We start from the raw sequence: 15,034 nt of genomic DNA, 5'->3' as shown, positions 1-15,034 counted from the left end.
CCTTAACTTGTATACCATGCAAGGTGATGGAGAAGATTGTGAGAAAAAAACTATTAACACATCTGGAGAGAAGAGACTTCGTGACAACCCATCAACATGGGTTCAGGGAGGGTAAATCTTACCTTACAGGCTTGATAGAATTCTACGATCAGGTGACAAAGATTAAGCAAGAAAGAGAAGGATGGGCGGACTGCATTTTTTTGGAATGTCGGAAAGCCTTTGACACAGTACCCCATAAAACGTTGATGCATAAGCTGGAGAAACAGGCAGGAGTAACTGGTAGGGCGCTCCAGTGGATAAGGGAGTACCTAAGCAAAAGGAAGCAGAGAGTTACAGTGAGGGTTGAGATCTCAGAATGGCGTTAAGTCACCAGTGGAGTCCCACAGGGCTCTGTGCTTGGACCTATCCTGTTTCTGATATACATAAATGATCTCCCAGAGGGTATAGACTCATTCCTCTCAATGTTTGCTGACGACGCCAAAATTAAGAGAAGGATTAAGACAGAGAAGCATAGCTTTAGGCTTCAAGAAGACCTGGACAAGCTGCAGGAATGGTCGAACCAATGGCTGTTAGAGTTTAACCCAAGCAAATATAATGTAATGAAGATAGGGGTAGGAAGCAGGAGACCAGATACAAGGTATCATTTGGGAGATGAGATACTTCAAGAGTCAGAGAGAGAGAAAGACCTGGGGCTTGATATCACACCAGACCTGTCCCCTGAAACTCATATCAAGAGGATAACATCAGCAGCATATGCCAGGTTGGCTTACATAAGAACGGCCTTTAGAAACTTGTGTAAGGAATCTTTTAGAACATTATATACCACATATGTCAGACCAATCCTGGAGTATGCGGCTCCAGCATGGAGTCCATATCTAGTCAAGCATAAGACTAAACTGGAAAAGGTTCAAAGGTTTGCCACCAGACTAGTACCCGAGCTGAGAGGTATGAGCTACGGGGAGCGACTACGGGAATTAAACCTTACTTCGTTGGAAGACAGAAGAGTTAGGGGGGACATGATCACCAAATTCAAGATTCTCAAGGGAATCGACAGGGTTGATAAAGACAGGCTATTTAACACAAGGGGCACACGCACTAGGGGACACAGGTAGAAACTGAGTGCCCAAATGAGCCACAGAGATATTAGAAAGAACTTTTTTAGTGACAGAGTGGTTGACAAATGGAATGCATTAGGAAGTAATGTGGTGGAGGCTGACTCCATACACAGTTTCAAGTGTAGATATGATAGAGCCCAATAGGCTCAGGAACTTGTACACCTGTTGATTGACGGTTGAGAGGCGGAACCAAAGAGCCACAGATCAACCCCCGCAAGCACAACTAGGTGAGTACTCACACACACAGGAAGCAGCCCGCAACAGCTGTCTAACTCCCAGTTACCTATTTATTGCTAGGTAACATTGGCATCAGGGTGAAAGAAACTCGGCCCATTGTTTCTCGCCGGCGCCGTTAATCGATCCCGGGTCACAGGATTACGTGTGCAGCGTGCTGTCCACACAGCCACCGGCCCCCTTCCACACAGCCACCGGCCCCCTTCCACACAGCCACCGGCCCCCTTCCACACAGCCACCGGCCCCCTTCCACACAGCCACCGGCCCCCTTCCACACAGCCACCGGCCCCCTTCCACACAGCCACCGGCCCCCTTCCACACAGCCACCGGCCCCCTGTGTGTTAGTGTGTGTGAATGCGTGGTAGTGTGTGTGTATGTATTGGTATGTACTCACCTAGTTGTGCTTGCAGGGGTTGAGCTTTGTTTCTTTGGTCCGTTTGTGTGTGTGTACTCACCTAGTTGTGCTTGCGGGGGTTGAGCTCTGGCTCTTTGGTCCCGTCTCTCAACCGTCAATCAACAGGTGTACAGGTTGTGTATGTTGGTGTGTGTGTTTAATTACCTAAGTGTAGTTACAGGATGAGAGCTACGCTCGTGGTATCCCGTCTTCCCAGTACTTTTGCCATATAACGCGTGTGTGCCAGTGTGTGTGTGTGTGTTTGAACTTGCAAATACTTGCGTATGTAACGAGAACACTTACACGTATTCAAACCCCATTGGATATACACACATATCGAAGAAGTTAATCCAATATTATCTTTGCTGCACCCAAAACCAGGTCACTTACTTTGAGAAGTTAAACGCATTTTCCTCTGGGTGCAGGGGCGGCCGCTGCGACGGGCGGAGTGGGGGCCGCAGGCGACCTACACCACCCTGCGGCTCCACAACGTGACGGCCGACATGCGTGGCTTGTACACCTGCCTCGGTAGTAACCAGGAGGGTGACGGCCAGAGCAACGCTCTCAACCTCAACGTCCAGTGTGAGTGTTCATCCTCTTTCTATCGTCTTTCATTTATTATTAACATTATATATTCCGTATATATATATATATATATATATATATATATATATATATATATATATATATATATATATATATATATATATATATATTGTCACGTGGAGGTGGGCCAGGGCTCTGCTAGCACTCAGCTGCTAGGGGCTCAAAAGGCCGAATACTCAGCCCCTCCGACTCCCGGGATTCACCGGAGTCTCCTTGGTCACACAGGAGAGGACCGACAATGCCCACCTCCGCAGGTCTTTGCTTCCACCACAAAAGGGGGTGCCACTGATTCACCCTGGAAGCCCTTCAGTCAAACACGGGGAAATTGCTGTTAACAGTTTCGGCCTAGACCCGTGGAGGAGTGAAGGAAGACTCAGGCTTACCTTATAACCATAACCTCCCTGAGTCTTGCCTGCCAGACAAAAGGTTACAGGAACTCCTTTCCTGCCTGTCTTCTCTAATTTCTTCTTAACAAGGTCACCAGCTGAGTTATTATATCTGCACCCCAGCAATGCAGTTCAGTGGGTGTATTATATATTGTTTGTAGCCAGAAGATTGCTACTCCCATAGATCTGCTACTAGACTGTCGGCCCAGGGTACTCTCCCAGGAAGGTCTGTGTGGCTTTACCTCTCTCTAGCCACCACGTTACTAGTTGCCACCATTCAGGCACTGATACTGATCGGATGGCTAGGGGGTACACTTTTATATAGGTCCGTGCTGTCTTTACCACTCTCCAGGCAATAAGAACTTCTATAGAGAACGTAGTGTTCCCTAGGTGGTACTATGATAACCTTCGTGTATGCTCATAGAAAAATATTATAAAGGAGGCACACTTAAACACAATGATAAAATGTGAATTTACTGATGCAAATTACATGAACACACATACAATCACAAGTAATACATGAATATGAAAATAAGGATAATAAGTCTGGAGATCGTCAGCCTTTTCTTCCACGACCTCCAACACTCCTTCAGCTGGGCAGAAAGACAGGAGTCCCACACTCTCTCACAGGAGGGCCTCTTCACCACGTCGGCGCCTCTTCTTCACTGTTCTGCCACCCATACACACTGTCCTCTCTGACAGACCTGGACACAAGCTGCCTTGCAGCCTATTCTATTACTAAAGTATTAATGTCCTATTGCCACATACATAAGTAACTATTGTGGCCTAACTAGCCTACTCACACAAGGGGTAATGGGAGGGAAAATGATCTACCTTACATTCCTGGCTCACGACGCCTGTCCCTCGATGGTGTGAGGTTCCCACGCTTCCTGAGTCGATCCTTGACGATCCAGGACGTTCCACAGGTCCTCAGGTGTCGTGGAGCCTTCGCGTCGTCGCCGTTCCAATCCCTGAGATTCAGCTACCCCAATCCTGGTTCATCGATGGGCGCTGAGCTAATCACTATTTTCTCACACTCGCCCCTTCCACAAGGCGTTGCTCCTTGTCCTAGGCACGGTGTCGTCCTTCCAAAACCCTCAGTGGATGTGACCCGGTCACAGCTAGGCCTGCCCGCCACACCTTTCCAGGCCCTCAACGTCCTGCGTCGCCGCCCAGCGTCGTCGCCGAATATTTCCAAGTTTGGCACTCTTTTGCTCAATAAACTTGGTTCCTCTTTGCTTCCCAGAAGCGCGGGGTCTCCAATATGTGAGATGGGTTGCGATAGCCAGCTCTAATCCACTTAGAAAGGCTTGTAGAGCCTCAAATCCTTGAGAGATGACCGAGGTGCGTCCTCTCGCTTCCAAGGTCAGGTCAACTCTGACGTTGGCGCCGCTCGGGGCACTCGGTGACGTCATGGCGGGCCCTGATTGGTCGCCCGCGACCTAAGTCGGCCAATCCGCGATCGGCTAGTGTCCCTTTCAAAACGTCATATCTGCAGTAGGGGATACTCTTTCATTTTATATCAGGGCGCCAATTTCCCCTTACTTACAACTTATAATGTAACTTTCTCCCTTCACTGGAAGCCGGTCAGGTCGCCATATATATCAATAGACTCCCTGTACCTCAGATAATCAGTAGGGAGAGTTGATATAACTCTTAAAGCAGGCAAACGAAAGAGATAGGAGTGGGCACCGTAACAATATATATATATATATATATATATATATATATATATATATATATATATATATATATATATATATATATATATATATATATTAGTATATTTTGGTAGCAGTCTTTCCTGTTGACATATATTATTAAATATGACCGAAAAAGTAAGATTAATAATTCTAACACGAATTTTCTCAATCTTTCGTACATTTCTTTTCACTGTTGGAGGTAATTCAAAAATCAATTCTCCAAAATTCTGTGAACGCCAAGAAATCCGGACTCCACCTGCCAAAGATCATAGGGGAATATAAACCTGGATATGCGTATGGAAATGTCAAGACACACAAGCCTGGAAACCCACTTCGGCCAATCATTAGCCAGATACCCACACCCACGTACAGACTGGCGAAGCGACTCAACGGCCTGCTGACTCCTTATGTTCCTTGCGCCTTCAGCCTGAAGTCTCCAAAGGAATTTGTTGACTTACTGCGGGGCACACGGGCCACAGGGATAAGAGCCTCGTTGGACGTAGAATCGCTGTTTACCAACGTACCTGTGGACGAGACAATCGGGATGATAGCCGACAGAGTGTATCGTGATCCAGCCTGTACTCCTCTTGACATACCAGAAAATATTGTGAGGAAACTACTCCAAGCTTGTACTAAAGAGGCACCCTTCTTGAGCCCGGATGGGCACATGTATAAGCAAGTAGATGGGGTCGCCATGGGTTCTCCCCTAGGTGTCCTGTTTGCAAACTTCTACATGGGTACCATCGAGCAAAAAGTCTTAGTCGACATGAACTTGAAACCGGCCATATACTGCAGGTATGTTGACGACATTTTTACACAGGTACCTTATGTCAGACATCTGCAGGAGCTGAAGGAGGCATTTGAGCAGAGTTCCGTGCTGCGTTTCACTTACGAGATGGAAAAGGATGGGAAGCTGCCCTTTCTAGATGTAACAGTCATGGAAAAGAGCGGAGGTGTCCACACTGCAGTCTACACTAAGGAAACGAACATAAGAATGTGCCTAAATGCCAACAGCGACTGCCCAGACAGGTACAAGAGGAGTGTTGTTAACGCATATGTCGACCGTGCTCTCAGCCACAGCTCAGAATGGAAGCAAGTCGACGAAGAACTCTGTAGGGTAAGGCAGGTCCTATTCAACAACGGCTTCTCCAATGGTTTCGTCGAAGACATCATAAGAAGGAAAGTGAAACGCCATGCAACCTCTGAAGAGACAACTAACACAACACCTATACCCCCTATTAGACTATTTTACAGGAACTTCTTTTCCACAGCTCATAAAACGGAGGAAAGGGTCCTGAAAGATATTGTTAATAGAAACGTTATCCCAACAGACAAAAATCAGAGGATACAACTGACGATTTACTATAAAACCAGAAAAACGGCCAGCCTACTCATGAGAAACTTTCCAGACACAAAGCAGAACGCTTTAAAAGAGACCAACGTCGTCTATGCCTTCAAATGCCCACTTGCGGACTGTAAGCTCCAAAAAACCCAGTATATAGGCAAGACAACAACATCTCTTTCTAGGCGTTTAACGATGCATAAGCAACAGGGCTCCATTAAGGAACATATAATCTCTTCCCACAACCAAACCATCGCCAGAGAAATCCTAGTAAACAACACAGAAATCATCGATAGATACAGCGATAGCAGACGGCTTGACGTTTGCGAGGCACTGCACATTAAGAAGTCAACACCAGCAATCAACAGCCAATTAATGCACAACTATATTCTACCCACCTCAAGACTCCGCTCCAATATAGAAGCATCAAGAAATATGGACCAATAAGCTTTCTACAATCACTTCCATTTCAATACCCATTGTTTCTTGTTCTGTCTTGTGTTGATGAAATTAATACCCTATTAAATACCACCTCACCCCATCCCCCTCACTCAAATGTAGATATAAACAAAATCGGAGATATGTAAGTTCTATTCAGTTGCGAATGTGTAAAGTCTTTGAAAATGTAATAAGTTTTACGAAACGCGCTCAAGTGTCCCGTCAGACTAGAAATAAAAATGAATTTTGGAGAATTGATTTTTGAATTACCTCCAACAGTGAAAAGAAATGTACGAGAGATTGAGAAAATTCGTGTTAGAATTATTAATCTTACTTTTTCATATATATATATATATATATATATATATATATATATATATATATATATATATATATATATATATATATATATATATATATATATATATATATATATATATATATATATATATATATAAGGCAAAATGAGCCAAAATGAAACATTCAATTACATAAACGTTTTCGTGGAAATCAACACATCATTAGATGTATGAAGGAAGAGGAAGGCTCCATGTGAGGTGGAGTAAACACTGTCTCTAAGACAATGGTTCAATAAACATAAGAAAGTGGACACTGCAGAAGACCTGCTGACCAGCACATGTCAGGAACTAAAAGTAATGTCCGTATGGGAATAGTTGTGTAGTAATTACCTTACTTAGATAGTTTATTAATTGATCCAATACAAATCTATCCAAAGTGCATAATTGATTTATACATGATAAATAATGAGGCTCCTTCATGAGCTAAGGGAACTGAGCTATGAGAAAAGGCTGAGGTAACTCGACCTTCCTAATCAGGAGGAAAGAGAAAACAAGGCAGATATGATAGTGACGTATTTTAAAACAAATAAACAAAGCAGAAAGAGAAGCACTGTTCAATGTCAGGAGGAATTTCTTCATTTGAGACTCCACCAATAAGTACATCTGACTAGATGAGACACCATGACAAAACCAATGTAAAATTTAAAAGGTAAAGATGAAAGAGATTTAAATATAAACTAATGAAGCTGTAAAAGTGAGAGTGAAGAGCAGAAGCTGCACCCAGCAAGCACAACTAGGTGAGTACACCCGGCGGCATCACAACATAACTAGTGTACAGCCGGAGACTCACTCTGTTATCATTATGGCGGCGTCCTGTGTCGTCTGCCTCCAGTATCTGACTCACTCTTGACTCCCGGAGACCCTCCCAGAGAATCCTGTACCTCACACAGTCATCTCTGAGGCTCCTGTACCTCACACAGTCGCCCCTGAGACTCCTGTACCTCACACAGTCCTCCCTGAGACTCCTGTACCTCACACAGTCATCTCTGAGACTCCTGTACCTCACACAGTCGTCCATGAGGCTCCTGTACCTCACACAGTCCTCCCTGAGACTCCTGTACCTCACACAGTCATCTCTGAGACTCTTGTACCTCACACAGTCGTCCCTGAGACTCCTGTACCTCACACAGGCGTCCCTGAGACTCCTGTACCTCACACAGTCTTCCCTGAGACTCCTGTACCTCACACAGTCGTCCCTGAGACTCATGTACCTCACACAGTCTTCCCTGAGACTCCTGTACCTCACACAGGCGTCCCTGAGACTCCTGTACCTCACACAGTCGCCCTTGAGACTCCTGTACCTCACACAGTCGTCATTGACACTCCTGTACCTCGCACAGTCGTCCCTGAGACTCCTGGACCTCACACAGTCGTCCCTGAGACTCCTGTACCTCACATAGTCGCCCCTGAGACTCCTGTACCTCACACAGTTCCCTCTGAGACTCCTGTACCTCACACAGTCGCCCCTGAGACTCCTGTACCTCACACAGTCATCCCTGAGATTCCTGTACCTCACACAGTCATCCCTGAGACTCCTGTACCTCACACAGTCGCCCCTGAGACTCCTGTACCTCATATAGTTGCCCCTGAGACTCCTGTACCTCACACAGTCGTCCCGGAGACTCCTGTACCTCACACAGTCGTCCTTGAGACTCATGTACCTCACACAGTCGCCCCTGAGACTCCTGTACCTCACACAGTCATCCCCTGAGACTCCAGTACCTCACACTGTCGTCCCTGAGACTCCTGTACCTCACACAGTCGCCCCTGAGACTCCTGTACCTCACACAGTCGTCCCTGAGACTCATGTACCTCACACTGGCATCCCTGAGACTCCTGTACCTCACACAGTCATCCCTGAGACTCCTGTACCTCACACAGTTGTCCCTGAGACTCCTGTACCTCACACAGTCGTCCCTGAGGCTCCTGTACCTCACACAGTCGTCCCTGAGACTCCTGTACCTCACACAGGCATCCCTGAGACTCCTGTACCTCACTCAGTCTCCCCAGAGACTCCTGTACCTCACACAGTCGCCCCTGAGACTCCTGTACCTCATATAGTTGCCCCTGAGACTCCTGTACCTCACACAGTCGTCCCTGAGACTCCTGTACCTCACACAGTCGCCCCTGAGACTCCTGTACCTCACACAGTCGTCCCTGAGACTCCTGTACCTCACACAGTCGCCCCTGAGACTCCTGTACCTCACACAGTCGCCCCTGAGACTCATGTACCTCACACTGGCATCCCTGAGACTCCTGTACCTCACTCAGTCATCCCTGAGACTCCTGTACCTCACACAGTTGTCCCTGAGACTCCTGTACCTCACACAGTCGTCCCTGAGACTCCTGTACCTCACACAGTCGCCCCTGAGACTCCTGTACCTCACACAGGCATCCCTGAGACTCCTGTACCTCACTCAGTCTCCCCAGAGACTCCTGTTCCTCTCACAGTCATCCCCTGAGACTCCAGTACCTCACACAGTCGCCCCTGAGACTCCTGTACCTCACACAGTCGCCCCTGAGACTCCTGTACCTCACACAGTCGTCCCTGAGACTCATGTACCTCACACAGGCATCCCTGAGACTCCTGTACCTCACACAGTCGCCCGTGAGACTCTTGTACCTCACATAGTCGCCCCAGAGACTCCTGTACCTCACACAGTCGCCCCTGAGACTCCTGTACCTCACACAGTCGTCCCTGAGACTCCTGTACCTCACACAGTCGCCCCTGAGACTCCTGTACCTCACACAGTCGTCCCTGAGACTCCTGTACCTCACACAGTCGCCCCTGAGACTCCTGTACCTCACACAGTCGTCCCTGAGACTCCTGTACCTCACACAGTTATCCCTGAGACTCCTGTACCTGACACAGTCGTCCCTGAATTCAAAAGTCTCTCACCTGTATTATCATCCTTTTTATATTTCCTTTTTTGTTTATGTATACAAGAGTTGTTATATTCTAGTACAGCCACTAGTACGCGTAGCGTTTCGGGCAGGTCCCTGGAATACGATCCCCCACGAAGAATCGTTGTTACAACCAAGTACCCATTTTACTGTTGAGTTAAACAGAGGCTACAGTTAAGGATTTGCGTCCAGTAAATCCTCCCCAGCCTGGATACGAACCCATGACAAAGCGCTCGCGGAACGCTTGGCGAATGTCTTACCACGAAGATTGGTATTATGGGGTGGAGAAGAATAGACATCTATTCCTCCAATATAGCCCTTATCTCCCATTCATTATGATCATATCTATTTCTTTGTTCACATTTTCTGTTGGTACATATTAGGGCAGATGAAGAATATATGATAGTCACTATACATTTAGGAATATTTATAGAAAAAGTTCTAATGGATGAACATTATTCTCATCAATACGAGTCTCATGACCTCAGCAGCAAATATAGTTTCACTATTACTGTCGAATATTTGGGGACACTGGGAAGACAATTAATATTATATATATATATATATATATATATATATATATATATATATATATATACATATATATATATATATATATATATATATATATATATATATATATATATATACATATATATATAAGCACATGTATAAGCAATGGGCGGATGGGCACATGTATAAGCAAGTAGATGGGGTCGCCATGGGTTCTCCCCTAGGTGTCCTGTTTGCAAACTTCTACATGGGTACCATCGAGCAAAAAGTCTTAGTCGACATGAACTTGAAACCGGCCATATACTGCAGGTATGTTGACGACATTTTTACACAGGTACCTTATGTCAGACATCTGCAGGAGCTGAAGGAGGCATTTGAGCAGAGTTCCGTGCTGCGTTTCACTTACGAGATGGAAAAGGATGGGAAGCTGCCCTTTCTAGATGTAACAGTCATGGAAAAGAGCGGAGGTGTCCACACTGCAGTCTACACTAAGGAAACGAACATAAGAATGTGCCTAAATGCCAACAGCGACTGCCCAGACAGGTACAAGAGGAGTGTTGTTAACGCATATGTCGACCGTGCTCTCAGCCACAGCTCAGAATGGAAGCAAGTCGACGAAGAACTCTGTAGGGTAAGGCAGGTCCTATTCAACAACGGCTTCTCCAATGGTTTCGTCGAAGACATCATAAGAAGGAAAGTGAAACGCCATGCAACCTCTGAAGAGACAACTAACACAACACCTATACCCCCTATTAGACTATTTTACAGGAACTTCTTTTCCACAGCTCATAAAACGGAGGAAAGGGTCCTGAAAGATATTGTTAATAGAAACGTTATCCCAACAGACAAAAATCAGAGGATACAACTGACGATTTACTATAAAACCAGAAAAACGGCCAGCCTACTCATGAGAAACTTTCCAGACACAAAGCAGAACGCTTTAAAAGAGACCAACGTCGTCTATGCCTTCAAATGCCCACTTGCGGACTGTAAGCTCCAAAAAACCCAGTATATAGGCAAGACAACAACATCTCTTTCTAGGCGTTTAACGATGCATAAGCAACAGGGCTCCATTAAGGAACATATAATCTCTTCCCACAACCAAACCATCGCCAGAGAAATCCTAGTAAACAACACAGAAATCATCGATAGATACAGCGATAGCAGACGGCTTGACGTTTGCGAGGCACTGCACATTAAGAAGTCAACACCAGCAATCAACAGCCAATTAATGCACAACTATATTCTACCCACCTCAAGACTCCGCTCCAATATAGAAGCATCAAGAAATATGGACCAATAAGCTTTCTACAATCACTTCCATTTCAATACCCATTGTTTCTTGTTCTGTCTTGTGTTGATGAAATTAATACCCTATTAAATACCACCTCACCCCATCCCCCTCACTCAAATGTAGATATAAACAAAATCGGAGATATGTAAGTTCTATTCAGTTGCGAATGTGTAAAGTCTTTGAAAATGTAATAAGTTTTACGAAACGCGCTCAAGTGTCCCGTCAGACTAGAAATAAAAATGAATTTTGGAGAATTGATTTTTGAATTACCTCCAACAGTGAAAAGAAATGTACGAGAGATTGAGAAAATTCGTGTTAGAATTATTAATCTTACTTTTTCATATATATATATATATATATATATATATATATATATATATATATATATATATATATATATATATATATATATATATATATATATATATATATATATATATATGTCGTACCTAGTAGCCAGAACGCACCTCTCGGCCTACTATGCAAGGCCCGATTTGCCTAATAAACCAAGTTTTCCTGAATTAATATATTTTCTCTATTTTTGTTCTAATGAAATGATAAAGCTACCCATTTTATTATGTATGAGGTAAATTTTTTTTATTGGAGTTAAAATTAACGTAGATATATGACTGAACCTAACCAACCCTACCTAACCTAACCTAACCTATCTTTATAGGATAGGTTAGGTTAGGTAGCCGAAAAAGTTAGGTTAGGTTAGGTTAGGTAGGTTAGGTAGTCGAAAAACAATTAATTCATGAAAACTTGGCTTATTAGGCAAATTGGCCCTTGCATAGTAGGCTGAGAAGTGCGTTCTGGCTACTAGGTACGACATATATATATATATATATATATATATATATATATATATATATATATATATATATATATATATATATATATATATATATATATATATATATATATATATATATATATATATATATATATAAGGCAAAATGAGCCAAAATGAAACATTCAATTACATAAACGTTTTCGTGGAAATCAACACATCATTAGATGTATGAAGGAAGAGGAAGGCTCCATGTGAGGTGGAGTAAACACTGTCTCTAAGACAATGGTTCAATAAACATAAGAAAGTGGACACTGCAGAAGACCTGCTGACCAGCACATGTCAGGAACTAAAAGTAATGTCCGTATGGGAATAGTTGTGTAGTAATTACCTTACTTAGATAGTTTATTAATTGATCCAATACAAATCTATCCAAAGTGCATAATTGATTTATACATGATAAATAATGAGGCTCCTTCATGAGCTAAGGGAACTGAGCTATGAGAAAAGGCTGAGGTAACTCGACCTTCCTAATCAGGAGGAAAGAGAAAACAAGGCAGATATGATAGTGACGTATTTTAAAACAAATAAACAAAGCAGAAAGAGAAGCACTGTTCAATGTCAGGAGGAATTTCTTCATTTGAGACTCCACCAATAAGTACATCTGACTAGATGAGACACCATGACAAAACCAATGTAAAATTTAAAAGGTAAAGATGAAAGAGATTTAAATATAAACTAATGAAGCTGTAAAAGTGAGAGTGAAGAGCAGAAGCTGCACCCAGCAAGCACAACTAGGTGAGTACACCCGGCGGCATCACAACATAACTAGTGTACAGCCGGAGACTCACTCTGTTATCATTATGGCGGCGTCCTGTGTCGTCTGCCTCCAGTATCTGACTCACTCTTGACTCCCGGAGACCCTCCCAGAGAATCCTGTACCTCACACAGTCATCTCTGAGGCTCCTGTACCTCACACAGTCGCCCCTGAGACTCCTGTACCTCACACAGTCCTCCCTGAGACTCCTGTACCTCACACAGTCATCTCTGAGACTCCTGTACCTCACACAGTCGTCCATGAGGCTCCTGTACCTCACACAGTCCTCCCTGAGACTCCTGTACCTCACACAGTCATCTCTGAGACTCTTGTACCTCACACAGTCGTCCCTGAGACTCCTGTACCTCACACAGGCGTCCCTGAGACTCCTGTACCTCACACAGTCTTCCCTGAGACTCCTGTACCTCACACAGTCGTCCCTGAGACTCATGTACCTCACACAGTCTTCCCTGAGACTCCTGTACCTCACACAGGCGTCCCTGAGACTCCTGTACCTCACACAGTCGCCCTTGAGACTCCTGTACCTCACACAGTCGTCATTGACACTCCTGTACCTCGCACAGTCGTCCCTGAGACTCCTGGACCTCACACAGTCGTCCCTGAGACTCCTGTACCTCACATAGTCGCCCCTGAGACTCCTGTACCTCACACAGTTCCCTCTGAGACTCCTGTACCTCACACAGTCGCCCCTGAGACTCCTGTACCTCACACAGTCATCCCTGAGATTCCTGTACCTCACACAGTCATCCCTGAGACTCCTGTACCTCACACAGTCGCCCCTGAGACTCCTGTACCTCATATAGTTGCCCCTGAGACTCCTGTACCTCACACAGTCGTCCCGGAGACTCCTGTACCTCACACAGTCGTCCTTGAGACTCATGTACCTCACACAGTCGCCCCTGAGACTCCTGTACCTCACACAGTCATCCCCAGAGACTCCAGTACCTCACACTGTCGTCCCTGAGACTCCTGTACCTCACACAGTCGCCCCTGAGACTCCTGTACCTCACACAGTCGTCCCTGAGACTCATGTACCTCACACTGGCATCCCTGAGACTCCTGTACCTCACACAGTCATCCCTGAGACTCCTGTACCTCACACAGTTGTCCCTGAGACTCCTGTACCTCACACAGTCGTCCCTGAGACTCCTGTACCTCACACAGTTCCCTCTGAGACTCCTGTACCTCACACAGTCGCCCTTGAGACTCTTGTACCTCACACAGTCGTCCCTGAGACTCCTGTACCTCACACAGGCGTCCCTGAGACTCCTGTACCTCACACAGTCTTCCCTGAGACTCCTGTACCTCACACAGTCGTCCCTGAAACTCATGTACCTCACACAGTCTTCCCTGAGACTCATGTACCTCACACAGTCTTCCCTGAGACTCCTGTACCTCACACAGTCGTCCCTGAGACTCCTGTACCTCACATAGTCGCCCCTGAGACTCCTGTACCTCACACAGTTCCCTCTGAGACTCATGTACCTCACACAGTCGCCCCTGAGACTCCTGTACCTCACACAGTCATCCCTGAGATTCCTGTACCTCACACAGTCATCCCTGAGACTCCTGTACCTCACACAGTCGCCCCTGAGACTCCTGTACCTCATATAGTTGCCCCTGAGACTCCTGTACCTCACACAGTCGTCCCGGAGACTCCTGTACCTCACACAGTCGTCCTTGAGACTCATGTACCTCACACAGTCGCCCCTGAGACTCCTGTACCTCACACAGTCATCCCCTGAGACTCCAGTACCTCACACTGTCGTCCCTGAGACTCCTGTACCTCACACAGTCGCCCCTGAGACTCCTGTACCTCACACAGTCGTCCCTGAGACTCATGTACCTCACACTGGCATCCCTGAGACTCCTGTACCTCACACAGTCATCCCTGAGACTCCTGTACCTCACACAGTTGTCCCTGAGACTCCTGTACCTCACACAGTCGTCCCTGAGACTCCTGTACCTCACACAGTCGTCCCTGAGACTCCTGTACCTCACACAGGCATCCCTGAGACTCCTGTACCTCACTCAGTCTCCCCAGAGACTCCTGTTCCTCTCACAGTCATCCCCTGAGACTCCAGTACCTCACACAGGCATCCCTGAGACTCCTGTACC

General features: G+C 45.7%; 1 protein-coding gene across 1 annotated transcript in view; it reads left to right on the top strand.

The window, feature by feature from the left end:
• Positions 1-2,175: 2,175 nt before the first annotated feature.
• LOC123774836 (uncharacterized) overlaps positions 2,176-15,034 on the top strand; it is a 598,107-nt gene continuing 585,248 nt past the window's right edge. Inside the window, exon 1 of the mRNA XM_069316494.1 lies at positions 2,176-2,325. Within this exon, the coding sequence (XP_069172595.1) occupies positions 2,247-2,325 (79 nt within the window). The 5' untranslated portion in view covers positions 2,176-2,246. The remainder of the gene's footprint in view (positions 2,326-15,034) is intronic.

This window comes from Procambarus clarkii, chromosome 84 (genome assembly GCF_040958095.1).
Source record: "Procambarus clarkii isolate CNS0578487 chromosome 84, FALCON_Pclarkii_2.0, whole genome shotgun sequence".
NCBI classification, from domain to species: domain Eukaryota; kingdom Metazoa; phylum Arthropoda; class Malacostraca; order Decapoda; family Cambaridae; genus Procambarus; species Procambarus clarkii.
Note: the sequence above shows the minus strand (reverse complement) of the source record. Positions and strands in the feature narration are given on the sequence as shown.